The sequence below is a fragment of the Stenella coeruleoalba genome, assembly GCF_951394435.1.
Source record: "Stenella coeruleoalba genome assembly, chromosome: 7".
NCBI classification, from domain to species: Eukaryota; Metazoa; Chordata; class Mammalia; order Artiodactyla; family Delphinidae; genus Stenella; species Stenella coeruleoalba.
This window is the reverse complement of record NC_137153.1, coordinates 89237610-89265607: the sequence shown is the minus strand read 5'-3', so window position 1 is coordinate 89265607 and position 27998 is coordinate 89237610. Positions and strand designations below refer to the sequence as shown.

At 43.7% G+C, this 27998-nt stretch overlaps 1 protein-coding gene across 2 annotated transcripts; it reads right to left on the bottom strand.

Moving 5' to 3' along the window:
• Window position 1: 1 nt before the first annotated feature.
• On the bottom strand, window positions 2–27998 carry ANP32B (acidic nuclear phosphoprotein 32 family member B). Of its 2 annotated transcripts, XM_079925538.1 has the most exons (7): window positions 26832–27998; window positions 14949–15098; window positions 11635–11757; window positions 6070–6259; window positions 2835–2959; window positions 1737–1812; window positions 2–522 (listed from the first exon to the last, which is right to left on the bottom strand). In XM_079925538.1, the coding sequence occupies exons 1-7, from the start codon at window positions 26883–26885 to the stop codon at window positions 455–457; spliced, it is 786 nt and encodes a 261-aa protein (XP_079781664.1). In that variant the 5' UTR covers window positions 26886–27998; the 3' UTR covers window positions 2–454. The 2 variants fall into 2 exon arrangements, 1 of the variants encoding a protein (XP_079781664.1); XR_013828940.1 differs by lacking the exons at window positions 2–522; window positions 1737–1812; window positions 2835–2959; ... (1 more) ...; window positions 11635–11757; window positions 26832–27998 and adding an exon at window positions 25334–26241 and having other exon boundaries at window positions 14961–15098.

Genomic DNA, 27998 nt, shown 5'->3' with positions numbered 1-27998 from the left:
TGTCACATAAAATGTCCTAATGTAAAAAAATTTTCATTAAAAAGAAAAGAAAAGCATGAAAAAACAGACCCAAAATGTTAAGATTTTATTTACAAAGCTTCTTTGTTGTACAGAAAGTAAAAATGCTGTTACAATCTCAGTGTAACTGGCAGCCACGGACCGTTGACTCACCAATCATAGCTATCCACACTACAGCAAGAGTCTTACACGAAAACCTAACAATGCTTACAATTTTGTTGGGGTGAAGTCCCCAAGCTTGGTGGTGGATTTCCAAGAGGGACTAAATGGAGGAAGGCGGAATGTCACAGGAACTATTCTTTGGCTCTTTGGGTGGGTGGGTGTCCTGGGGTTTGTATCACAGCTACTTTTTTTTTTTTTTTTAAACAGCTACCAAATCCATGTGAGCAGTCCAACCAATACTGAACAGTTCTTTTTTTGCAGGTTATTTGGGGTCTTAATCATCTTCTCCTTCATCATCTGTTTCTCTCTTCCTCTTTTCACCTTTCCCGCTTTCTTCCTCTTCTGTACAATAATAAAAATTCATTTTGAGACAACTGGAAAGGCATTTACTTTGCCTAATTATTGCTAACAGAGGTAACAACAATGCATTTTTTAAGGGTTGGGAGATAAAAAATGATGTAAGCTTGATCAAATCAACAGGTTGTTAATTAAGAAGTTTTAATTCTAAGAAGCATAAACAGTAGCCACGGAACCAAGAAGGGTAAAATGCACAGCAGCACCTCAAATCACAGCAAAGTTAACTCAGTTTTCTCAAGTTAAGTTGCTGTCTAACCAAATGTTTATTTTTCTTACACTTGTTGGTCACCAAAATCAGACATTAGTAGTTATTAAAATAAATAGCAAGGACTCTGGAGCTCCTTAAGCCTATTTCCTCATTTGTAAAATGGGGACAATGGCACTGACTCCATAGGGTTATTCTGAGGATTAAATGAAATAGCACAAGGATTTAGCCTAGAACATGGCAAGACTCAAACTGTTGCAAGTTTACATTAACTAAAAAGAGATTTCTCAGACTCCTTAAGTATTTGAGACACAGAGACCTACACGTCGTTCTGTCTTTTCAACTAGTAAAAACTCACTGCTACTTTAATAAAATTAGCTAAATCTGCACTAAATTGTGTTCCAAAAAGCTCCCTGAAGGCAGAGACCAGGTCCTAATCATTGCTGTATCCAAAGTAATTTTAGTCCTGTGATTTGCACAGAGAGAAGATGCTGCTGAGAAAGTATGAACCAACAGAAAGCACAGCAACCAACCCAGTACTCTGAAACTTACACAAGCGTTAGAATCTACTTTCTAATAAATAAACAGATGTTTCACTGGTTTTGGTTGTGGTGGGGAAAGGAATAACACCAATAAAAACTAGAAAGGTGCTATTTATCTACCCTGCAAAGATTACAATCCAATTAAGATTTTTTTTTAATGAAAAAATTCCAAACACAGAAATCTCATGCCTAACAGTAACACAAACGATGGGGTCTAAAAACACATGTGGGGACTGAGGCCGGGGCCGCCCATCCTCATACAGGCACTACTAACTGCTGTAGAGCAGGTGGGTGAACCAGTACACACACACTAATGGGGCTTTACAAGTGCTTCTGAAGACCACCAGGGCCAAAGGCATTTTATTTTCTTCTCAGTGATTTCAAATTCTAAATTAACAGACATTTCCCTTGATCTTTAACTGAGAGGGACCAAAGTGCATGCAGTAACCCACCTTCATCCTCATCCTCATCTTCATCCTCATCGTCTTCATCTTCATCAACTTCTCCATCATGTCCAAATTCTTCTTCCTAAAGAATGGTAAATAGCATATCATTATTAGATTAATTCTGCCAAGTTAAGAAGTACGAAGAGAAACAAGAACTGTCAATTAAATTTAACAGTTCATTCAAAGAGAAAACTGTAATGTTACTTTTATCTACTTTAATATAGTGAGAACTGCTGGATTTTCTTAAATTAATGAGCTTAATTAAAAATTTTCTTTAAAAATTGCTTTTCAGAAGTAAGCATTAATTAAAGACATCTTTAATTAGTATACAACTTATGATGGGTAACTCCAGAAATAATTTTAAAAACTTCAAAGCATGTTTGGACAAAGACTTCCATATTCCCTTTCCTATAAAAAGCTTCTTTCAGAAACTTAATTTCATTAGACACCTCTGAGATTATACAAATGCTCAGCCTTACGTTTGTACTACAAAAGAACATTTTTTTTTTTTTTTTGATGATGTCTAATTTTCTTGGCCTGTATTCACAAGTCCCCTTTAGGGTCAAAGTCACTCCTTTCTCCTATCCTTCTATGGTATTCAGCTCCTCAGAGATAACTGTTATTACTGCCTGTCCCATAAATTAGACTACCTGCCTCTTTCAGAGCAGGACCACATTTTTCTTCAACTTTTCATCCTCAACTCTTTAACACAGCAGGTACATAATGCATTTACTGCATTAAGCTGGATATACAAGAAGTTCAGACTTGGTAAACATACCCTTCACTTCACTACAACAAAGGGGAGGACATCCCATCAGTTCTCAATGTTTCCAGTTTCCTCACCGTACTGGATGAATACTCAACTTGCTGCTGCCTCCCAAAGTTAAAGGGTCAAAACTTACTCTGCAGAGCCAAGCACTGCCTAGTTAGCATTCAGTAAGTATTCTATTTAGTATTTACTAAAAGGGGGACAAGAGCTAAATTAATCAGATTGCCATTAGTCTATTTACAAGCATACTAATTTCTTCAGAAGACTTCTTTTTTAAACAATCCACTTTTATTTCAATTACAAATGGGAAGCAGGGCAGCAAGAGGTGCACTGACCTCCCCACTGACTTCATCTTCATCCTCCTCCCCTTCTACATCTTCGTCTTCATCTTCATCCTCTTCATCATCAAACTCTTCTTCCTCACCATCCTCATCCTCCTCCTTGTCCTCATCTTCTCCTTCTGAAAACCGTCCAAAAGGAATACATCAAATACCCTGTGTGTCTCACAAGGTACACCTACTCAGGTGGTGGGGAGCTTTGGGTTGGTCCACAGGACAAATGCTGGGCCACACCAATGTCAGGGAAAACCACGAACCACAGTCACCTCCTTTCTTGCAAGTTGCTGAGGCTCAGTCCCTTTGACCTGAGCCCCATAAAATCCAGAGGCCAGGAGTCCTGGCGGACCAAGTGTACACTACAACACTTACCGATGAAATGATACAATGCCTAGGATTTGCTTCAAAATAAGGAAGGGGAGAAGTGGGTGGGAGTGTGTGTGTCTATAAAATAATATCAGGCGTGAACAGACCACAGCTGAAACTCAGTAATGGGAACATGAAAGTTAAAGTTAGTTTTACTGTTATTTCTACCTTTGTCTATGTCTGAAATTCTCCATAGTAAAAAGTCACACACACACACACACAAAAAACAAAAAAGACCCACCAACCTCCTCTGGGGTAAGGGTACCAGCACAAACCAGCTGTGCAAATCAGGAACCTGGGAAACACCCATAATAACCCCATAATGGGGATGGGGGTGGGGGCAGTGGTGGTAGCCAGGCAGGCTGAAAGGCACCTGTGTCCTGTGTTTCTACTCCATTTGGTGCAGGCCTCTCATCAACTAGTTCTTACCTCTCCAGGTCCTGGAGCTCGCTGTGCTCTCTCCTGCCTCCGGACCCCACATGCTCTTCCCTTTCTTTTCTGTGTGGCTAACACTGGCTCAACCTTTGAGTCTCAGTTAAACATCACTTCCTCAGGCCAACTTGCCAGACCCCCAGTCTCAGCTCCTATGCTCTCACACACCTGGTGCTTCTCCATTACCACACACTTTGCTCACTTGTGATTAGTTATTTAGTTATGATTACGTAACATTTCTCTTCTTAGTAGACAGTAAGCTCCAAGGGACAGGAACCGTGTTTGTTTTTTCTTAAAACTATTTTTAGTCTAGTTTTTAGATAGTTTTAAAAGCCTGGCACATAGGAAATTCTCAAATACTTGTTGCCTGACTGATGTTGCTCTCAAGAACTGCCTTCCACTCTCCAAGGAATTTTCTTTACAGGCTCCTGCACATGGGTGGCTGCTCAACCCATTTAAGGTGGACTTAAATATGGACAACCAGACTGGTTTTTAAGAAAAACTGAGAACAAGCAATGAAGGGACTAAGTGATGTAAACATTTGGAACAAGATGAAACATCCTATTCAGCGTCCACTTTACCATCTAACATCCCATCTCTTTTTGCCTTGTCTCAAACCTGCTGCAAAACAAAACTGTAAAATGCTTCCAGAGTACTACCCCACTAACTGCAACCAAGGTGCCTGATGATGTTCTCCACTTTTCTTAACCATTTCTGTCTTATAAACTTTCATCTTTAAAGATATTTAAAATAATACTTTAAATACAGTAATGCTGCAAATTCTAGTAACATCAGGAATTCTCGGAGAATAAGTTTTCTTCATGCTGATTGATGTGATCACTCATAGCTCTGCTTCCTCTAAGCCACTCAGGTGAGAAACCTTTTATCCTAAGAGTGACTCAGAGTAAACAAGTCACTGTGCAAGGAAAGCACAAGCTAATCGGGAGGGATAGTTTGGGTAGAAAATATACAAAGATTCTTAAAGATAACAGGATGGGGCTTCCCTGGTGGCGCAGTGGTTGGGAGTCTGCCTGCTGATGCAGGGGATACGGGTTCATGCCCGGGTCTGGGAGGATCCCACATGCTGCGAAGCGCCTGGGCCCGTGAGCCATGGCCGCTGAGCCTGTGCATCTGGAGCCTGTGCTCCGCAACGGGAGAGGCCACAACAGTGAGAGGCCCGCGTACCGCAAAAAAAAAAAAAAAAAAAAAAAAGATAACAGGATGTAAAAAACCTTGATCAAATGTCAAAAATAGGGGCTTCCCTGGTGGCGCAGTGGTTAAGAATCTGCCTGCCAACACAGGGCACAAGGGTTCAAGGCCTGGTCCGGGAAGATCCCACATGCCGCGGAGCAGCTGAGCCTGCGTGCCTAGAGCCCGTGCTCCGCAACGAGGGAGGCCACCGCAATGCGAGGCCCGCGCTCCACGGCGAAGAGTGGCCCCCACTCGCCTCAACTAGAGAGAGCCCACGCGCAGCAACGAAGACCCAATGCAGCCAAAAATAAATAAATTTATATATTAAAAAAAGGTCAAAAATAAAAAGTATATTCTAATTCCATGTTATAGCTAGAAATTATTTCCTTTATTAATGAAAAATGGAATCCAACACATAGTGCTTTCAAATCATTACCTTTTAAAACTCTATAGTCATATATCAAAGCAGGAAAGATATTTATATTTGAATGTAAAAAACATGTACCAAGTGCTAGGCCCTGTGAATAAAGAGATAAGAAGATAATCATAGGGACTGCCCTGGTGGTCCAGTGGTTAAGAACCCGCCTTCCAATGTGGGGGACGAGGGTTCGATCCCTGATCGGGGAACTAAGATCCCACGCGACGCGGGACAACTAAGCCACAGCTAGAGAGCTGGCATGCCACAATGAAAGATCCTGCATGCCGCAACTAAGACCTGATGCGGCTAAATAAATTAATTAAAAAAAAAAAGAAGGTAATCATAGCATAGTTGGAAGGGACAAGAATAGCAGAGTGACAAGTGCTACGAAAGAGGTAAGCGAGGCGATGCTCTGGCACATACAAGGACCTAGGTCTCCAGCATCATAAAATGCTTCCTGGAAGTGCTGACAAAGCTGAGTTGGTAAGGATAAGCTGGCATTAGCCAAGAAAGGGAAACAGCTAGGAGAAAGGCAGGAGACCTGAGGCAATGGTCCTTTTAGTAAACCATAAACCACAAGTACTTCAAAAAATGGACTGAAGCAGTCTATGATCTCTAGGCTCCAAATTCAAGACTAATTAGCTAACAAACCATTTTCTATTTTGATCATTTGAAGACTTCAATGCCCTAAGAGTTTCAAATTTAACAGAACGCCTACATGCATGGATATAAATTATTTTTCTCAATAGCAAGAGCATTCAGTGGCCTAATCAGGACCTTTGGAAAGCAGAAATTAAGTTCACTGCACGTTGCTTTGTGCCCACTCACCTTCATCGTCCTCTTCTTCATCCACACCATCCACCTCGGCATCTGAGTCAGGGGCTTCACGATCCTCTCGGTCATAGCCATCCAGGTAGGTCAGCTGGGGAAGGAGCTTGAAGACACTCTCTCGGTAGTCATTCAGGTTCGTAACCTCACAGTTAAACAGATCCAGGCTTTTCAGACATTCCAACTTTTTCTGAGGAAAAGGATCAAGAAACATACCTACTAAACCAAAGGAACATAAGCAACAAAACCCATCTCCTAAAGAGGTAAAATTCTAGGCTCTGAATTCAATTAGCTGCTACCTACTCAGCCTTGTACATAGGAAAACATTTCAAGTCCTTTGCAACCTTTATATTAGGTCACTAGATTTTTAATTAGTCCTTCCCTTCTACCGCTATCCTCTCAGAGAACTGTTTTCTTTTGGCAGTATGAACAGTCTTAAGAAATATGAATTTGAAATATTTATTAAAACTGGACCTTTTTACAATATGAGACAAAACAGAGACTTCAACAAATTTGGTTCAAAACTAGGTTTTAATGTTTGAGTAATCAAATGACCAATAAGAACTTGCTGGGTTATCAAGCAGTCAGTCTTCAGTGCTCTGGGGTGGTAGAATAGGAAGGGAAAAAAAATTTTCAATGAAATCAATCAACATCAAGATCCTTGACGTTTCTACTTGGGGACACAGATGGGAAACACTCGAGAACAGAACCTAGTAAAGCACAAAGTGTGGTGATGCAGATATTTTCTGGGAAGACAGGAGTCAGTGCAAGCTGGGGGAAAAGAAGGGGGACTCAGAGTTGAAACTTCACAAGTAGAGAAACTTTACACTCTTTTCTTCTTTTTTAATTTTGGGGGAAAAGATTGCCACTATTACCAGAACTTTCTGAAGTAAAATTCTTCTGATTTTACCATACCTTGAAGTTTTGTTGTAATACCTTTGTTTGAAACCTCCGTTTCATCTATCTAAAACAGTTAAGATCTAAAAACTTGGCCCAAGAAGTTTTCTGAGCAGCCAAAGCGAATAGGAAAATGTCCACGTATTCTACTCAGATCTTCATTTGTTATTACATCAGTGTACTAGTATTTCAATACCAGGTCTATTAAGTTTTGATTAAGGGTGAATTAAGAGATTGGGAGGGCAGAGTTAGTATTACAGGCAAGTAAGGAGACAGCAACAGAAAGTGACAATAGACCCTCATGGGGAGCAGAAGAGGGGGCAAACCGATAAACAGTAAACACAAAATGTGAAGTACTGTGAGGCCTGGTGCCTTTTAAAATAGGGGCTTGGGGGGCATATGGATATACGGCTTCATAAATTTAACTTTTAATGGTTCTGAGTCAAGAGAAAAGTTTGCCATTCTCTAAAAAATTACTGAGAGGATCTCTGTATGAAGCAAGTTGTAAAAAAATAAACGTTGATGTTTAAGGACTTCGATGCTTTATTGGGAAATCTATTTCAACATTCACAGGACCTGGGAAGAAACAAAGATGGAACAAAACCTTGTCTGCAGGACTTGAGGTATCTGTGTAGTTCTTGGGAGTTACAAAATCATTTGAAAATCTGTGCTCTAAAGCAGGCCTTGGCAAATGACAGCTGGCTGGCCCACTCCGGCCTGCCTCCCGTAGTTGTAAACCAAGTTTTACTGGAACACAGCCACACTCACTTGTTTATGTATTATGTATGGCTTCTTTTATGCTACAATGGCAAAGTGGAGTAGTTGTGACAGAGACTGCATGGCCTACAAAGCCTAGAAGATCTATTATCTGGTCCTTTAGAGGAAGGGGTTGATGATCCCTGCACTCACAAATCTTCGTCTTCCTGATCAAAGAGGTTCCCACACTGGTTTTATTCTCACTGAACAGCCCTTGGGAACATGGAGCCAAGCATGGAACACAGAACAGTGTTACAGCAACAGACAAATGTACTCCTCAAAACACCAAGGTACAGTGATCCAAGAGTTTTGTGGATCCAATAATGTGCTTATGTAAGTCAGTACACTGAGGTCTTAAGAAAGCTGTCCCCAGCCCTTCTGATCATAGGGAGAACTGCTTTTCTGTCATGTAGCTTTCAGATTAGGTTCCCTACTGGACAGCCCCTGACCCCCAGAAGCCCAGGTATGACTTCTTGACAAAGAGGAAAAAAAATGCTGAGATACCACCCCAGACAACTGTAGAGCTCTTTTCTCTTCACAGAAAGGTTGACTCTATACCAGCTAAGATAGAACCATGAATATATTTAGGCAGCTTTCCCAGAGGCTCAGTATAAATTCTTCACTCAAAGGAATGAGCCATTTACTGTTCAACATTATTTCCTAGGAATGGATGTGCAAAAATACATACAACTCCAGATCTTTAATGCTCAAAAGTGCCCCAAGCCCGTTTTCTAATTCTATCAACTAGCCTAGTACACAGGGCCTCCAAGGCTTTCCTGTTTCTGCAACTCTGAATCTGTGACATTTTTTGCTACTTCTTCAGAAAGGACCCATTATGAATAATTCGGACATGCCAAACAGTATGCTAGAAAACAAAGTGAAAGCAAATAACAAAATCCCCAATAACTGTAGGACTCTAGAATTGTTTAAAGCAGTAAAATTGTGCTTTAAGGCCCAAAATACACTACACACAGATTATTCAGGATCCCAATGTAATGTGTAAATACTGCTTAAAAAACAAAAAAAAACCCCCACAACTCTACCATTTCAGAAATTTGGCCTAAAACTAATAGGCTAGCCATAATAAACATTAAACATTTTATTAACAATAATTTTGCTTGCCTTCTTAGAATTTAGAAGGGCTTTGGGGGATGGTTTGGATGGCCCAGGTCTCTTAAAAAAGGTGTCCAAGGAAGTTTGAATTGATGCCTTCTTTGTCTCTCGATTAATGTCCCTGTAGTAAGCAGAGGCATTCACAATCATTGCATTGACTGTAAGAACTGGGCTCAACGTAGACGGAGTTCAAAATGTATGTGGTTGATGAGGATGAGGATGGTGTTTTCCCCACTGAAGAATACTTTCAGAAGTCAAAATGGACCCAACATTTCCCCCCTTCACCTTCTCCTACAGTTTTATTTATCCTGAAGTTATAACGTCAGGAGACCCACCTAGCGCCCCCAGGAATCTGAATAGAAAGTTCAGGAGAATGGCAGCTCAGCCTTTCCCAGACAGCCCTGGGTGTGTGGCACTGTGTCTCTGTCAACTCCCTAGCCAAGTGTGTGACTCTGGACAAGGGATTCAGCCTCTCCTAAGCCTCAGCTTCCTCATGTGTAAAATGAGGGCCATGCTATTTCTATCCATTTTATAGAAATGTTGAGGATTACTAATGGGATAACATACATAAAGCAACCACTACAGTGTATGGTACATAGCAGATCCTCCAAAAATGGTAAATATTATAATGATTATTTTTCTCATACTTCATTGCCCCAGGGGATTGAGACTTTCATAGCCACCAAAGGGCCCTAATAAATCACTGACCAGGTCAGGAACAACTCCCACACAATGTCTGCTTCTGCTCTGCCTCTGAATGCTAGGACACTGACAAAAGCTTCTGATGAAACATCAAAGAAGACTAAGGCTGCTAGGAGAATTAGGCAATGGCCAGTGATTTAGCATGGAAAGGTACTGCCTGGTGCTCTGTTCTAGAGAGAAGGGGTTCCTGTGCTTACAATGACCCTAAATTGATAGCCTGTCATTAACACAAACAATAAAGGCTTAGAGTGCCCCATGGGACTGGGAGACCATCAGCACTTAATTTAGTGCTCCTTTTGGAACTCCCAGCTTAGGTCAATTGGGGTATGGGATAAATTTATAGGTTAAAAAGAGAAGAACAGGTCCCAAGGGCAGTGGAAAGAAGGATGGACTTGGATTTGAATCCCTACTCGCCATTTATTCTGCAGCTGCTGAGTAATTAAACTTGGTTTCCTCATTTCTAAAAGGAGGACATTCCCTCTTCTTTGCATTACATGAGGATACATGGGCAAATGTTAACATCCTTGAATAAAGCAAACTGCAATAAATGTTTGCTTAAACATTGGAAATGGGGATTGATTTGGAGGAAAACAGAACTAGTGAAAAAGTAGGGAGCCCAAGTATCTGAGTGAACTGGTAACAGAAAAAAGGGGACAAAATTCATGGAGCAAAGGTGAACAACAGGCTCGCAACATTTATGAGAAATGAGCTAAATGTGGTCTACTTAATGAAACATAAAAACAAAGGGACTCGGTAAACAGTGACTAAATCTGTATTGGAACAGACCCTCAATTACTATTAGGAGGGAAAAGACCCTATAGTTTTAGCAGGAAATCCTCTTTATTAAGAGTCATAATTTAACTCTATCGTCTCTTGAAATATCAACAGCACATTCTGTACAAATGATATGAAGTGCAAATATTTTAATATATTGTGATATCAGAAAAGATAGAGATAGCAGAAGGATGCCTTATCCTCTTGGGTTCTGCTGTGCTGGATCCTGAAAGACAGCTCCTATCTGCTGTATAGCCCCTCTCCCAATTAATGTTTGCAAGTTAAGTTAGATGGAAATACTGACTTTATGTACAACAGAAAAAAAAAAAAAAAAAACCCAGAAAGCTGCCACAAACTTCTTTGGGTGATATGAAACAAGTTTGAGTTCATTAGCCTTATTAAAATAGAATTCTACTTGTATGAATAGAATGTCATATTTAGGGGAAAAAAGTCGTTTAACAATCTTGAATTGTTGAATGGAATAGGAATTTCCAGGTGGCAGCCAAAGAGAACAGGCTGTGGGGCTACCCCTACCCTGCATTAATCCCTGCCTCCAGAAGCTCTTTTCTGGTCACTACAAGTTCCACTAGACTGGACCCCCATTAACACAGCTTCCCAACTTACAAAGCAAAGTAAGTGCATTACCTTATTTTATTCTCAGAACTCCTAAGTGAGGTAAGTTAGGCAGGGATTATTATCCTTCCTGCTTCATAATTGAGGAAACTGAGGCCCAGAGAGAAGAAGCAATTTGCCCAAGGTCACACAGCAAGTCTATAACCCAACTGGCATTTAACTTTCCATAGCTTATCCCAGTATGTAAGACTGAGGAGAATCTGGGGGTTCCCATGCAAAACTTTAGGCAACAGTGGTCCAGCTACAACACAAGATCATGAATTAGAAGACCTAAAACTCAGTGGAGCTGCCCTTGGCCTGTTCCATCTACAGATCACATATGTCACCCAATATAAACAGCCTTTTCTGTAAAAGTATAATATAGAACAGTCTGGCCAGTCTGGGGAAACAATTTTAAGATAAATGTTTAAGGCTATAGTTAATATATGACATTTAAAAAGGACAAAAAAGAAAAGAATTCCCCTTTGAAGGAAGCTACCACAATAATAAGGGAGGGAGAGCAAAGTCACAGGAACACGTATAACTAAAGAGGCCGTGATTCTTTAAAACTGGACTCTTTCTATAAGAAGTACTATAAAAAACCACCATTTTCTCAGTCAATTATTATTTCCAATTATTTCCCTCACAATAAAGAAATATGAAAATGAAAATGACCAATAAGTCCTGGTTTTCAAATTCTTGATTACTTACCAAAGGTTCCAGGGTGCTGATATCTTTCAGTTTATTTCCACTTAAGTTTAGATGTGTAAGATTTGGAAGTTTTTCTGCTAACATATCCAGACCTCCAAAGATTCTATTGTCACTGAGCTCAAGCTGTTAAGAGAAAATGCACACAGCACACAAATACACACAGAGAAACACATATCATTGGAGTGTTATAAATAATGAATACAGTTCTCAAACACCAAGATCAAATGATCTCTATTTTTTATTAGGGCAGGTGTGTTCATTTTGTTTGATTAAACCCAAATAAGTAGTTTGCAGATCCCAGGAACACTTCTGGGAAGGAGAGACATGTAAGGATTAGAAGAGTTGTATTTTCTTAACCAGCTGCTAATTATAACAGTTTGCTGGCCCCTAACATCAGCAAATACATTTTCTAACCTAAAAAGTGGGTCAAAGCAAATGAGAATTCTTTGAGAAGTTGTAATACTCTATACCTGCCAGGAAGGGTAAATGGTCTGTGCATTCTAAGCAGCTATTCTGTGTGCCAAGCAAAGCTCACAATGCCCACTTGAAACCTAATCTGGTTCTGTTCAGTGTTGGCTCGCCATGGAGTTCTACATCTGGAAGCCACCAGGGGATGTTGCTCTGAAGGCTATAGTAATGGTACAAGCCCTTAAAGAAGCTCCATGACTTTGGAAAAAGGGACTGGGGCAACGGCTTCGAAAGGGCTGACGAAACCAACTCCCCAGAGGACACTTCTTACACAAACCTGGCACTAGTCTTTTTAAGAACCCACTCTAATTTCTTAGCTGCAGGTCAAGTAGCACAGCAAGTGGTATGCCAATGAAGGAACGAGCCTTCACCAAGGAATATTGGACTCTTAGAGTGAAAGAAATTGGAGCCTGGAAAAATAAGATGGTTGAGAGCATCTAATTCAAACTCTTCATTTTGCAGATGAAGAAAACTAAAGCCAGACAGCTAGTTTCAATTCTCTTTTAACTGCCAACAACAATGGTAACTGTATCTAACCCTTACACAGTACTTCAGGCACTGTTCAAAGCACTAGAAATCCATGAACTCATTTGATCTCACAATCACCCTATGGGGTAGGTAGAATTATTACCCCCATTTACAGATGACAAAAATGAACTATGAAGAGACGATATAAGTGCCCATAGATCACACAGCTGTTACATCGGTGAATCTATGATTTGAAGCCAGGCAGGCTAGCTTCAATGTGCTCCCCGCTATGCTATGTACCTAGAACAGCAGGACAACTTATGCAATTTAGTCTGGCATGCAATGAAATGAAGGACATGATGCAGAATAGAGGAACTTTTAAAAATTTAAATATTCCTTGAAAGAATGAGTTTAAAAAACAGTAAGTCTGCTGCTTTGGTGTTATTAAGCATTTCGGAAGAGAAAAATGCAACATTTCAATACATTTTTTTCCTTCTGATGGGACAGTCCAGTAAAATATCTAAAATTTCTCTTGGTTGGTTAGAATATCGACACATGTAGTATTCACATCCTTTCAACATGAGTATCTTAGGAAGCAGAGATAACAAGGCAATCTGCCAAAGCATTTAGTGGCATATTTATTTTGAAATGAAATCAGTGTAAATTTAGGAAACCTGCGACATTTATACACCAAAATTTCTTTCAGAACCTGTTTCTTCTTAAAAAAAAAAAAACAACAATCTGTGCTCTAGGGTAGGAAGAAAATCAGCTGTGAGAACACGCAATGTGCCTTTAAGTTTGGTTTACAGATATCTCTATTCCTCCCTCTCTGACCCTACAAGGTAAGTGATTAATAGGACTTCAGAAGGATTTGATACACTGATACACTGACTTTCTGAATAAGTGTGATAGTACACAGACCATGGTAATTCAGGAAAATGTACCAGGATGCTAGAAAAGCAGAACAGAACACAAAACACAGTAGGGACCTGCTAGCATCAAGTTTATGTAGATACAGGCTAAAAAGCCATCAGTTTTTTATAGGCTTATCAGAGCTTCCAATGTCACAATAAACTATGCAAACATAAAAGGATTACACTTGAACCTCTAAAGGAAATGACTGTCAGAAAAAAGAAAAAAAATTTACAAATTTAAACATAACAGAATTCTTTCTGACAGGAGGGTTGCCCTGAAACTTATGAGGACTTCCTGAGCATTTATTACCTAAAAAAGGCAAATAAATAAAAAGCACTTCTGGATTTTAATTCACGTACTTAACCAAAAAACAAGTCCCTCTCAGAATTCAAGCAAGCAAGTTACAGGAACAGCCTACTTGTCCTTTGCCTCAATTTGATTTGTTTTCTATGTGTATCTTTTTTAGATGAAGGTTCAACTTAAACTCCCTAATAAAGAGATTAGGTAAACAGTGGAGAATTCTGCAACACTGCCATGACCACAAACATTTTCGTATGTAATGGAAAAGATACTGGATTAGCAAACAGGAAGATATGGGTTCTAGCTTTGGTTCCAGTACTAACCACTTCTGTGGGTGGCTTTAGGCAAATTACTGTACCTTTCTGTATTTTCTGGGTCTACTGCTGTGCCTGTAAAACAAGGCTAGAAGATCTAAGTTTCTTCCAGTTCTGACATTCTGGGGCTTTGTGACAGGGCAATGTGCAAGGACATGAAAAAAACATTTTTCTTGAGGTTTTTTTGTTTGTTGTTTTTTTTGGGGGGGGTTGTTAGGGGGGATAGCGATTGGTTTATAATTAGACCAATAAAGCCCTAACAATGGGCTGTCAACTAGGATAGGGAAGTACAGCAGTTTTGTTAAAATGAACTCTTGCAGTCAATCACAACACATTTTAAACTTTCTAGTCATTAAGAATTACATAATGGGTTTGAAATAACATAGACTACACATTTGAAAGGTCTATACTTCAATTCTCCCTTAACATAAAACACGGAGAATGGGAGGCACCTGTGGTTCTTAAACCAGAGCATACTAAGAACAATGAGTTAACATCATAGCAACAGATTCATAACAAGTAATATATTACTCACAAAGTAATTATTCTTCATAACTACTATTTATTCAGCACCCAACATGTATTATTTCCAAACATCACAGCAATTCTGCAAGGTCAGGTGGTATTACAAGTTTACAGATGAGGAAACTGAGTCTTAGAGAAATTAAGTAACCTGAGGAAGATTTACCCATCAGGGAAACGTTAGAGCTGGAATTCAATCCCAGATCTGCCCAGTTCCAAAGGCCATATGCTTTCTGCTACACTAAACGCTTCCTTACAGATAGAATCATGTATTTTTCCCTTCCGCAGGATGGTTCTCTCTTCTACTGTTAAAGAAAAAGCACTTACCTTTTTCAATTTAGGTAGTTTGGGGAGATTTGAAACTGAAATCAAGCCTACATTTATTAAACTGAGGAACTCTAAGTTCACAAATTCAGCTGTTAGGCCCTCAATTTTCCCATCATTTGATTTGCAATTGTCCAGGACAAGTTCTCGAACCTGTGGGTGACAAAGTGGGGAAGAAAAGCTTTAAAAAACATGCAGAAAACAATGCAAAAACTCCAATCATAAATACCCACCAAACCACCCACATATAGTGGCAGCCTCAACTTAGACCTAGGTCACAGTTATAAATAAATGAAAAATGATTAAGCCTTTAGTAACAATATTCTAATAGATATCAAGGGTGGAATGTCACACCATGATACAAATAAAGATTTAAACCCTTTATTTTCCAGAGACAGAAACTACAGTTCTTACAAGGTAAGTGAAGAAATGATACCCCCCTTATTCCTTTTCCCAAGTCTCTTCTGCAAGGGGCAGCTTTAACTACAAATGTGGAGTGAAGATACCCCACCACAACCCCTGCAACCTCTTTAGGCTGAGTCCACAACCCCTACAACCCCTTTAGGCCGAGTCTTCCTCAAGGCCCAGGAGACTGACACAAGGAAAAGAGGAAAGCTTCACTTTTCCCATCAAGGTCACTAAGAGATTGTGGCTACAGGTTTCTGGACTATACATTTCTACTTTTGGTCTTATTAATCTTTACTAAGATTATTCTAACACTAGGAAAAGATCAAGATGCAAGAGGCCTTAATTCAAAACAAAGATCATTTTGTGTTACATGTAAGAAAGTATTTCTAGGGGAGAGAACTGTTAGATATTAGGTTCCTTTTTCAGGCAACAAAATCTCCTTATTTGGAGGTCCTGAAATTCAGAATTCAAATCCATCCAAAGGTATCACATCTGAAGACTGTGAATACTGATTATTTAATAAAGTCTACTGTGTGAATATCTACCGTGATAATCCCTACTGCCATTCTTGCTCTGTGGTTGACTCTGAAACTTGCAAGTTTTAAACACATTTTGATAAATTTACACTGATGCAAATTAGTTTTAACTGCCAAAGGCATTCTTGCAGTGAATCTAACACGTTTAATAGCATTAATCAAGCATGTATGAAGAGATGCTGATAGTTCTAAAATGAAAATAGGGGCTAGTAGTATCTTTATTCTCTCATACAAAATCCAAGGATACTACTCTAGCAATTGCTAACATTTATGGAGAATTTACTCATTTTTCTTTGTACCACCATACCCTTCCCTCAGTTACAGAGAAGGAAACTGATTTAGAGTCTGTGACACCCACAACACCACAACTTCTTGCTCGCTTCTTCACTACTTCTCACTACTCTACTTCCTCTTCAGAAGCCTTGCTTTCAGGATGCATACAGGCCCATTATATCTTTTGTTTCTTTCTTCCCTTCCTTCCACTTTTCTCTAGCTACCTCGGACATTCTTTCCTCTTCTGATGAAAATTAGCATATCTGAGAACTTAAGGTAGACTGAGGAGAGCTGGGCTCCAGAGACAGATGCTTAGGGTTGAATTCTGGCTTTGCCACTCACAACCTGTGTGACCTTAGGCAAGTCACTTAACCTATCTGTGCCTCAGCTTCCTCATCTGTGAAGTAGAACTGTTATAGAAAGTAGTGCTTGGGGCATAGTGAATACTGGGAAAGGCTGCAGGAGAATGACAAAGACCTTTGCTATTTACTTTATTCCTATCTGTACTAAGTTTTCTACAAGCATGTATTTCTTCTGTATTAAAAAAAAAAAAAGTAGGACTTCCCTTGGTTGCACAGTGGTTGGGAATCCGCCTGCCGACGCAGGGGACACGGGTTCGATCCCTGGTCCGGGAAGATCCCACATGCCACGGAGCAATTAAGCCCATGCACCACAACTACTGAGCCTGTGCTCTAAAGCCTGTGAGCCACAACTACTGAGCCTGCGTGCCACAACTACTGAAGCCCATGCACCTAGAGCCCGTGCCCCGCAACCAAAGAAGCCACCACAATGGTAAGCCCACACACTGCAACAAAGAGTAGCCCCCATTGCCGCAACTAGAGAAAGCCCAGGCGCTGCAACAAAGACCCAACACAGCCAAAAATAAATAAATAAAAAATAAATACATTAAAAAGAGTAAAACCAGCAAATCATTTTTTTTTAAAAAAAGGTCAACTGTAATCCCCCACCAACCTAAGTAGTATACTGCACTACAAATAAATGTTTCTATTTGATTTGGGGGGTTTTCTATGACTATATCTGACAGAGAATCCAAAAACGTTATACAGAATGACACCAATATGCCAAAAGCCAAGTAAGGAGGAATTTAGATAGCCATTTTGCCTCCCAGCCCACGGGTGTACCTCTTGGACATTTCTCTCAACTGGTAAAATTCTGCTTTAACTAGAGTCATCAAAGAGTTAGAACAAGTCTGCTGAACCAAATAGCCGAATAGGAATCAAGGAGAAATTGGGAGGGAAAAAAAGATGTTAAAGTGGTCCAAATCTGCAAATCTAACTGCTGAGTATGAAAGATGATGGAGATGAATTGAGGTTCTGGTTTAAAGAAATGGGAACTACGTAGCTGGATGGAAATAGGAAGGAACAGCTTTGGGGATGGGGTCGGGGTAGGGGGGGAGCAGGTATATAATGAATACCACAAATAATACCAAGTTTAAAGTTCTCATGAGAAGTCCAGGTGAAAGCATCCCCAGGCAGCTGGACATGAGGGTCTGGAGTTCATGGGAGTTCTAGTTTTAAGTTCTGATTTGGAAGTCATCAGGGTAGAGACAGCAGTGAAAAGATGGAATTCCTAGGAAGAGAACCAAGGATGGAACCTGGGGGATCCTGCAAAGGTGACTTGAGAAGAATCAGTAGTACCCAAAGGTGAAGCATTAGTTTCAAACACCCAGAAAGGTTTATGAAATAAGGCATAAGAAGTTACTGGGGGGGGGGGGGGGGAAGGATTGAAAAAAAATTGGATAACAATACAACTGTCCATCAACAAAGGACTCACTTCCAGGATACAGTGTATGATGAAAAAGGCACAAAATGTATAAAATGTTTTCATTTATGTCACATATCACACATTCACTTTCTTATATTCTTCTCAGGGAGAGAAAGTGACTGGCTGGGGGACTTTTCCATAACCTTATTTAACATTTCTATGATGAGATTAATCTATTAAAAAAAATAAAGGTTAAAAAAAAGGTCACTCCTAGGGACTTCGCTGGTGGTCCAGTGACTAAGGCTCCACGCTCCCGATGCAGGGAGCCCAGGTTCCATCCCTGGTCAGGGAACTAGATCCCCCATGACACAACTAAGACCTAGCGGGGTCAAATAAAGAAATAAATATTAAAAATAAAATAATTTTTTAAAAAGGTCACTGCTAGCCTTGAAATTTCATCAAGCTTCATGATGGCAGGGTCATGTCTATTTTAGTTACCACCATACCTCAGTATGAGAAGGAGCCTTCACAACTGTCAAATGCAGAAAAAGTGGCATTGGGGTTTGTGTCCGGATTGTAGGGGAATGAGCAGATGATGAAACAGAGGAAACCTGGGTATGAAGAGAACCTACTTTCTGATCTTAAGCATAATCACATTAATGCTACTTAAAGCATATTGCTGTTTGTCACTTAATACTTTGGGTTTTTTTTTTTCAGTCTTTGTATATTTTAAACACAGCAAGATGAAACAATATTACTTAGCATATTTTAACAATTATAAATATTTTTTAATGGCTAAAGAAATTAAAGTGTATGGATGCACCATAAATTACAATCCTCCCTATTGAACATGTTTCCAAGTTTATTATATATAATGCCATGCTATCTTTTTATGTGAAATTTCTTTTGTAATAAGGATTGTTTCCTCACAATCTATTGCTAGGTGAAAAGAAATATAAACGTTAGAGTCTCTGAGTTTTGAGTTCTTTATTTAAAACGGCAACCAATCCCTCTTAACACTTTTTTGGTGACCTTTCTTGACATATGGAAATTCTAGGTATTTGCATATAGTTATCTTTTTCTTGAGGATACTGTTTTTACCCTAAGTGAGGAAAAAACCAAACACCTCAAAAGAAATGACAAAAAAGCAGACAAGCCATAAAAATATAAATCATCAGTAAACAAAAAAATCATTCAACAACAACAAATTATAAAAGATACATATTTAAAAATGAGATGTTATTCTACTCTTATTGAGGATGGGGCAGCTCTTTCATGGAGAAGAGATGGCTAGGATGGGTACAGGTGCAGGTAAGTTTGTAAGTGGGAGAGTGAGAAGTCAGGGAACGCACACCTGAGACCTTTAATTTTCTCCTTGAGTAGGAGGCAACAGAATGTATTGGGGTGAGTACAGGGAAGGGCTGGGCTGTATGGCTCAGCAGTGAAATCATGTCCCTAGACTTTTCCAGGAAGACTAAGCACGTAGTAAAGAAATGGGCTAACCCCAGAACAAAGTTCCAGAGGCACAGTAAGAAGATGAGCCACAAACAAGCACAGAGCAGAGTGAGAAATTACTGCAGAAAGCAGAGACCAAAGGAGGGTCCACTTAGGGCTGTGCCCAAGGATGACAGGTCTGGAAAGCCTGCCATAAGCAGCATTCTAGCCAGTCTAAAGTTCTAAACAGGACCCTGGTGAAAAGGTGTCTGCTCTCAGGCATTGTGTCAGCAGCACTTGAGATAACTAAGCCTCCCCTCTCCCCCAATTCCTTCTTGAGGGTGAAGGGATCCAGACTGCCTTACAAAGGAAGGTATATGGGGTGGGGGACATACAATGCCATGGCATCCCAATCTAGACCCAGAATAAATGGGAGGCTCTAATCAAGAAAAAGCAGCCCTAGTTTTTCCTCCTTATGTCCCAAATCCTCCCAGGAGGGAAGGTTGGGCAGGCACTTGTACATTTGTGGGCACAATTCAGGGAGCTATTTGATCCAAGGCAGAGTTACCAGGCTTTCTGATTGAAGAAAGATGACTTAACTTTGGGGGCCAAATTCACTCTTCTTCATTCCTCATCTTCCAACTAAACTAGTTTTTTCTCAAACGTTAATTTAAGGTAAACACTTAAGAGCTAAAGACAAAAATCCAAACTGTTTCCTATTCAACTTTTGTTTTTGATAGTTATCAGCAAAGCTGATACTCTAGTTTTTCAATGCAAATTTTGAAATATATTGCAACCAAGTTACAGGGATTGGGGCTAGGAGCCCCATAGGAGATCAAGGAATTTTCCTTTCATCCTCTCCAACTTGCTCTCATTTCCTACTTCCCTAGCTACTCTTTTTAAATTTATTTATTTTTGGCTGCTCTGGGTCTTCATTGCTGCACGTGGGCTTTCTCTAGTTGTGGTGAGCAGAGGCTACTCTGTTGCGGTGCGCGGGCTTCTCGTTGAAGTGGCTTCTCTTGTTGCGGAGCAGGGCTCTAGGCACATGGGCTTCAGCAGTTGTGGCACGTGGGCTCTAGAGCTTAGGCTCAATAGTTGTGGCACATGGGCTTAGCTGCTCTGTGGCATGTGGGGTCTTCCTGGACCAGGGCTCGAACCTGTGTCTCCTGCATTGGCAGGCAATTCTTAACCACTGCGCCACCAGGGAAGCCCCCCTAGCTACTCTTTAAAAAAAAAGAAAATAAATTTTCCATAACTGGTTGAGTGACCTTCCCCAATCATCAATTATAATTGTTATAAGAGGGGAAAAGAAGATACAGAGGATTAAAAATCATTGAGTTATCAATTTTTTTGTTAGAAAATACATGATTATTATAGTAAGCGAAATATGTGGAAATATGTCCAAAAATGTAGAAAGTAACTCTTTCTGAGTTAACCAGTCTTCAAACCTTCCACCCTACTATTATTTTAAAATAATGTTTGCAAAATGACAGTAGAATAGAACATTAGCAGTTCTCAAATGTGTTTGGATGGCAGAACTGTTGGTATGAAGGAAGGAAACACTCATACCCTACTGGTGGGGAGAACCATTCTAGAAAGCAATTTGACAGAGATTCACATTACAAAATGTTCATTTCAATACTACTTAAAACAGTAAAAAACCTTCTAACCACCTAATGGGGATGGTTAAATTATGGCCTATGCAGGGCTTCCCTGGTGGCACAGTGGTTGAGAGTCCGCCTGCTAATGCAGGGGACACGGGTTTGTGCCTCGGTCCGGGAAGATCTCACATGCCGTGGAGCGGCTGGGCCCGTGAGCCATGGCCGCTGAGCCTGCGCGTCCGGCGCCTGTGCTCTGCAATGGGAGAGGCCACAACAGTGAGAGGCCCGAGTACCGCAAAAAAAAAAAAAAAAAATTATGACCTATGCAGACGTTAACAATGAGGCTGTAAAATAATAAACTGTGCCAGAGAAAGATAAAGATGTTTACTATATTTTAACAAGATATTATATGCATTAATAGCATGATCTGAGTTTAGAAAAAAACATTCTCGTGGACTATACACCAGAATGTCTAGATGGTAGGATGGGTGTGTATGAGATTTCTGAGTTTTTAAATTTTTCCTTATCTATATCTACTATTTTTTTTAGCTTATCTGTATCAAATTTTTCTTCAATGAAGACTGTATTCCTTATACAAGGAAAAGAACCCAATTAGCTGCTATGCAACCAATTAGAATATTCCACGGAGCTCAAAATCACATCACAACAGACAAAACAATAAATGCCAAAAGTTGGGGGAAAGGTTCTTCTCACGTTGTCTTTTTTTCCCTTTTTTTTTTTTTAAGGCTGTACCATGCGGCATGTGGGATCTTAGTTCCCCAGTCAGGGATCAAACCCGTGCCCCATGCATTGGGGCAGTGAAGTGTTAACCACTGGAACGCCAGGGAAGTCCCCTCACGTTATTTATTTTTAAAAGTAATTTTTTTTAGTAAATTGGGACTAAGGAAAAACTACTCTTATTTGTGGGATATGAAATGTCTCAGTCTAGCATACAGCCCACCAGTGTTCCACAGGGGCATTGATTGTAAACCACAGGAACTGCATGACTTTCTAACTTTGAACACAAGACTGGAACAGAGCTAACATCAAGGCTAGATACCCCTAGATTCATAGTTAATGAGGTGCTCGTATCAGTGGCATGTTTGGCATAATAGAAAGATCAGGGCCTCACATAAAGAACACATATTTTCTCAAATTCTGGAATATATCTAAATTACAAATTTAGATATAGATAATATCTATATCTCGCTACTGCATGTCTCTTCTCACATCTGACACCACCACCAATTTCTGTGGTATACATGGTATGTTCTAGTACTATACAATTTCCTCTCAGTGAAATAACTGACAACACCAATAATGTTTTGTATAAAGTATTTCCTATCCTTGCCTATATTTAAAAACAGTGATCACTGTTCTTTTTGAAGATTATTTTAAAATGCCATCTTAAGCATTCTTAAGTTCTCATTTTTTCCACTATGAGAACAAACCTCTGATATAAAGAGGTGCTTTAGACTAAGAAAAAACTTAATTATTATAGTTCTTTATAAGTCACCCCCTTAGGGAAATGAGCATACCGGTTTATAACAGGTGAAATGGAACCTATTATCTTGGTCTGTCTCATGTACTTTGGCTAAAGAACACAAGAAGTAAAGTGTTACCAGGGTCTTCTTCAAACCCCCAAATAAAATAAAAACAAAAAAGCCACACTCACAATAAAAGTCCATCTGGGGATTTCCCTGGTGGTTCAGTGGTTAAGAATCCACCTGCCAATGTAGAGGACACGGGTTCGAGCCCTGGTCCAGGAAGATCCCACATGGCGGGAGCAACTAAGCCCGTGCACCACAACTACTGAGCCCGTGTGCCACAACTACTGAAGGCCGTGTGCCTAGAGCCTGTGCTCCACAACAAGAGAAGCCACCGCAATGAGAAGCCCGCGCACCGCAACGAAGAGTAGCCCTCGCTCGCTGCAACTAGAGAAAGCCCGCGTGCAGCAACGAAAACCCAACACAGCCAAAAATAAATAAATTTATTAAAAAAAATTCCATTGAAGAAAAAAAAGCCCATCTGGTCTTTAAACAAAAACACTGATGATCAAGCCTCCACTTACCCTCCTCAAACAGTCTTAAAGCTCGCTTGATCACATCAAGGTCAACCAAGGAACACACTGTGCTGTGCATTTAAGAGCCTCCTGTCATTATACCAATACATTCAATAAAGACAGGGTTCTTCTTCTTTCCCCAAATAACAAGAGTCTGCAGGATTCCAGAGGTCAAGGCTACTCTTTAACAGTTGGCTCCACAACATATGGAGCCATGTGACTAGCTGACTTAGAATCATCTTGGAACTTCTCACTTACCTTAAAGATGATGCTTTTGTGCAAAACATTTTTAAACTCTTATTTTAAAATTTCCTACAGCTTCCCCTCACCCCCCAAAGCCTTCAGTTTAAGGTCAAAGCTTTCCCCTCTTAAGAACCTAACTCCTACTCAGTCTCCCTGTAAGAGTTCCTAGGGGAGCCATTCTTTTTTTTTTTTTTTTTTTTTTTTGCGGTACGCAGGCCTCTCACTGTTGTGGCCTCTCCCGTTGAGGAGCACAGGCTCCGGACGCGCAGGCTCAGCGGCCATGGCTCACGGGCCCAGCCACTCTGCGGCATGTCGGATCCTCCTGGACCGGGGCACGAACCCACGTCCCCCGCATCGGCAGGTGGACCCTCAACCACTGCGCCACCAGGGAAGCCCAAGGTGAGCCATTCTTTACCCCACAATCCTGGCTGGCTCCCACGACACTCTCCCAAGGCCCCCTTGCACAGTGCAACGGCACCACCAGGTTCTGAGGCTTCAGGACGGAAGGGGCTGTTCTCTGCGTTGTTCACACTGCTTTTCCAGGCCCTGCCATACTGTTGGTACTCAAATATTTATTTAATAAAACCAGTGGATTACGGACTTCTCTGGTGGCAGTGTGGTTAGAAATTCGCCTGCCAATGCAGGGGACACAGGTGTGAGCCCAGGTCTGGGAAGATCCCACATGCCGCGGAGCAACTAAGCCCATGCGCCACAACTACTGAGCCAGCGAGCCACAACTGCTGAAGCCTGCATGCCTAGAGCCTGTGCTCCACAACGGGAAAGGCCACCACAGCTAGAGGCCTGCACACCGCAACAAAGAGTAGACCCCCCACCCCCGCAAGTAGAGAAAACCCGCGTGCAGCAAGGAAGACCCAACACAGCCAAAAATAAATTAATTTTTTAAAAAGTCAAGGGCTTCCCTGGTGGCGCAGTGGTTGAAAATCTGCCAGCCAAAGCAGGGGACATGGTTTCGAGCCCTGGTCTGGGAAAATCCCACATGCCACGGAGCAACTAGGCCCATGAGCCACAACTACTGAGCCTGCGTGTCTGGAGCCTGTGCTCCACAACAAGAGAGGCCGCGATAGTGAGAGGCCCGCGCACCGTGATGAAGAGTGGCCCCCGCTTGCCGCAACTAGAGAAAGCCCTCGCACAGAAACGAAGACCCAACACAGCCAAAAATAAATAAATAAATTTAAAAAAAAGTCAAGATATATATTTTTAAAAAGGTCATATATTAAAAAACAAAAACCAGTGGATTACAGTAGGAGAGTGCAGCCCAATACAGTAGCCACTAGTCACCTGTGGCTTTTGAGCTCCTGATATGTGAATACTGCAACTGACAAACTGACCTTTCAGTATAAGTTAAATAGCCTCACGACTCTAGCCTGTTTTGGGCAAAAGGGCAAGGCTTAAGCTGATTTCTTGAAAAATTAACGGTTGCACATATATATGTTCTTAAAAAGCAATATATTAGTTATTTCATATAAGAACAAATTCCACATACAACTAGCCCAGCTGTACTTCCCAGAAGGAGCAACAGTGCTCTTAGCTGAGTATTTTAAGAGTACTTTATGCACCCTCAAAGAACTCAAATTCCAGATTTTAAGGCACTTTGAAGACCCATGTGTACTTTTCTTTTGGAAAATTTGGCTAAATCTAATTCCTCCACATTCTCCTCATTTGGAACTACGCAGTAATAATTCAGACGTCTTAAATTAACAACTCCTCAAAATGAGATCACAACTCTACAAGGTTTACAGTATGAAGAAGCTTAACGGTTCAATATACTAGCACGTGGCCGACACAAAATGTCTGACTGATGGACCGAAGGGACCACTGAGGTCAAACCTCAACCTTAAAAACCCAGAGCACCGAGTCGAGACGCCCACCCCCCGAGGTCCTCAGGGACAAACGGGGAGGCTACGAGGTGCAGCGACCCGGCACCTCATTTGTGAAGACCTCAGGAATTCAAAACCTCATGCACACAAGGGAAAGCCGGTTGACGAATTCCCACAAGTTGGCAACTTGTTACCCATAGCTCCCTGACTGCACGAAACGCGCCCATCGCCAGCATCGGCTGCCCCAGGGCCAAAAGACGCCACTCACCCGAAGAAGGGGTCTGGCAGAGGCACGGCCTCCCCGCGCGGGGGCCAGGAAACATGGCCCCGCGCCCGGCCACGGGAAGGCGCTCTAGTTCGCGGGGAGGGCCAGGGGAGAAAAGAAAGCCGATTCTTAAACGTCCACCCGCCGCTCACGCAGCCGCGGCGGGCGAGTGCCGGCCTGGGTCGGCGGCCCTGGAGCACGTGCGAGGACAGAGGCCGCCCGGCCCGCGAGCCCAGCCGAGGCCCGCCCGTGCCCCCGACGCTCGACCAGGGCGGAGGCGGTCGCCTGGCGTTGCCCTTTTAAGAAGGGGGGAGGGAGACGGCAGCGCGCCCAAGAGATGAGTCGGCGGCGGCCGCAGCGCGCGGCTCCAGCCAGAGCGAGCCAAGCCCTGGCGAGGCGGGCACCATACAAGCCGCAGGCTCGGCCCGGGGAGCGGCGGCCCACAGCCACCGCCGGTGCGGACGGGCAGGGCCCGGCTGGCCGAGCCAGCAGGCCGGCTCACGCGGCGGAGGGAGACGAGAGCTCGCCAACATGGCGCTGTGTCGGCCTGTGGCGCGCCCCGGCTGACGCGAGGAGCCGCCGCCGCCCGCCCACACCGAGGGGCCAGCCTCTCAGGCAGGGGCCCCAGGGCTCCGCTGCGGCGGCACAGGGGAAGGGAGAAGCCGCCTACGCCACACCGGCGGCCCCGGGCTGAGCAAGGCCCGCCCTGGGAGGCCGGGACTGGGGAAGGCCCGGGGGGCAAAAAGGGAGCGAGAGAAATGCCGGAGAAAGTTTTATTTTTAGGCTTGAAAAATGGCGGGAACCGCATCCTTTTTTCAAACTTGGCCTGGGGAGGGGCGGCGGTTGCGCCACCGACGCCGCCCGAGCTCGCCCCTCCCCCGCTCCGCGCGCGCCAAGCCATGCCCGCTCAAGCCCCCCAGCGCCCGAGGGGACCTCCCGTCCCCCTCAGAGGCCAAGAGCCCCCTATTCGCCCCTCGGCCCCTGCCCTAGCCGGGCCGGCGCCAACCGCGAGGCCTGGCCGGAGAAGCCCCCCCACCCCGCCCAAGCCCCTTCGGGGCGCGCGGAGCACGGCCTGGCCCGCAATGGGCCCAGCCCCGGCTGGCCGCGCGGCTCCTCGGCAGGCCGGGCCTCCGCCCGGCCGCGCGTCCCGGGAGGCTGCAAACATGGCTCCCAGCGTTACACAACCCCCTCCTCCCTCCCTTGCCGCCGGCCACACGCACACGCGCTCCTCCGGGAAAGGACCCCGGCGGGTGAGGAGCTCAAAGTTTGCTTTCCCCACCCCACCGCCTTCCCCGGACGGCCGCGGGGGCCCGTGGGCGCCAAAGAGTTAATCCCCGCGCGCTCGCTCCCCCCTCCGCGCTCGCCCGCCTTCCCAGTCCGAGCCCGCGAGCTGCGCTCTTCCCCGCGCCGGGCCGGCGAACCCGCGGTCGGGGCCCCGCAGGTGGCCACCATTACATGCAAGTCATCGGGGGAGAGGGCGCCCGAAGGGGGCTCTGCTTACAGCTGCCGGGGTCCGGTTCCTCAGCTCCAGGTGGATCCTCCTCTTCATGTCCATGTTTCTCTCTTCCCCCCTCTCCAAACTTAACTTTCCGCGGCGGTGGCGGAGGGGGGAGAGGCGTCCCAGCCTGCGCAGCGAGGGCCGTCAGAAGGGGTCTGCTAGTAGCAGAGGCCGGCGGCGCGGTCCCGGGCGGTGGGCGGCGTGCGGGCAGGCGAGCGGAGCCCCCGGAGCCAAGTTACTCACGGGAGCGGAGAGAAACCATGGAGGGAAAAGGGGGCTGGAGCGCAGCGCTGTTCTCACTACCGCCGCCCCCGGCCGCGGCCCCGCACTGCGCTTAAACCGGCGACGCGTCGCGGGTGGCTGCTCGGCTCGACTCGGCCCCGCGCGGCGCCGCTCGGCTCGGCGGCCGCGGTGCACCAAGGACGGGGCGGGGAGAGGCGCGGCGGGAGAGGCGGAGGCTGGGGGGAAAAAGCGCAGCCGGGTGGACGGGAGTGACTTACTCCCGCCCTCAGATCGCACGTGGGGGTGGCTGATGTAAGACCCGCCTCGGGAGCTTCCCCGCCCGCAGCTAAGCTGAGACCCCGGGGTCCCTCCTCGACGCGCCCGGAGACGGGTCTCCAGACCGCGCTTGGACGTTTGCCGGGAGGGCTGAGGGGGGACTTTACAGCCTGGCTGAGGGGGTACCTAAGGCCAAGTCCTTCCGCGGAGGCTCGGCCTGGCCCTCCCGATACCCGCGAAGGCGGGAGACTTGTAGAGAGCGCGGGACGAGGGCTTTCGGGTTCACCTCCCGCTCCTCCGCACCGTGTGGGGCCAACAGCCCGAGCCCCGCGTCCCCTTGACCGTGTGGGGCTGGAAGTGCTGCGAGGATCCTCGTCGGGGGCAGAATCGCGGCGGGCCCGCGTTCTACCGCGTGGCACCGGGCGGAGTCGGCCTTCGTGGCCGGCGGGGACACGGCAGCCCCGGTCGCTTGCCCAAGCCACAGGGGAGCCGAGCATCCCCAAGTCCGGGAGAATCTCCCTGGGTTTTCTAACATTTAAATATAGGCTAGCGAAGGCAGCAATTAGCATCTCTAATGGGGCCTCGGAGTTTACAGTCTCTTCGAAGACTTTTATCTCGTTTATTTTTAAGGGCACCCCTGTGAGGTGTGTGGATTCTAGATGGTCTCCATTT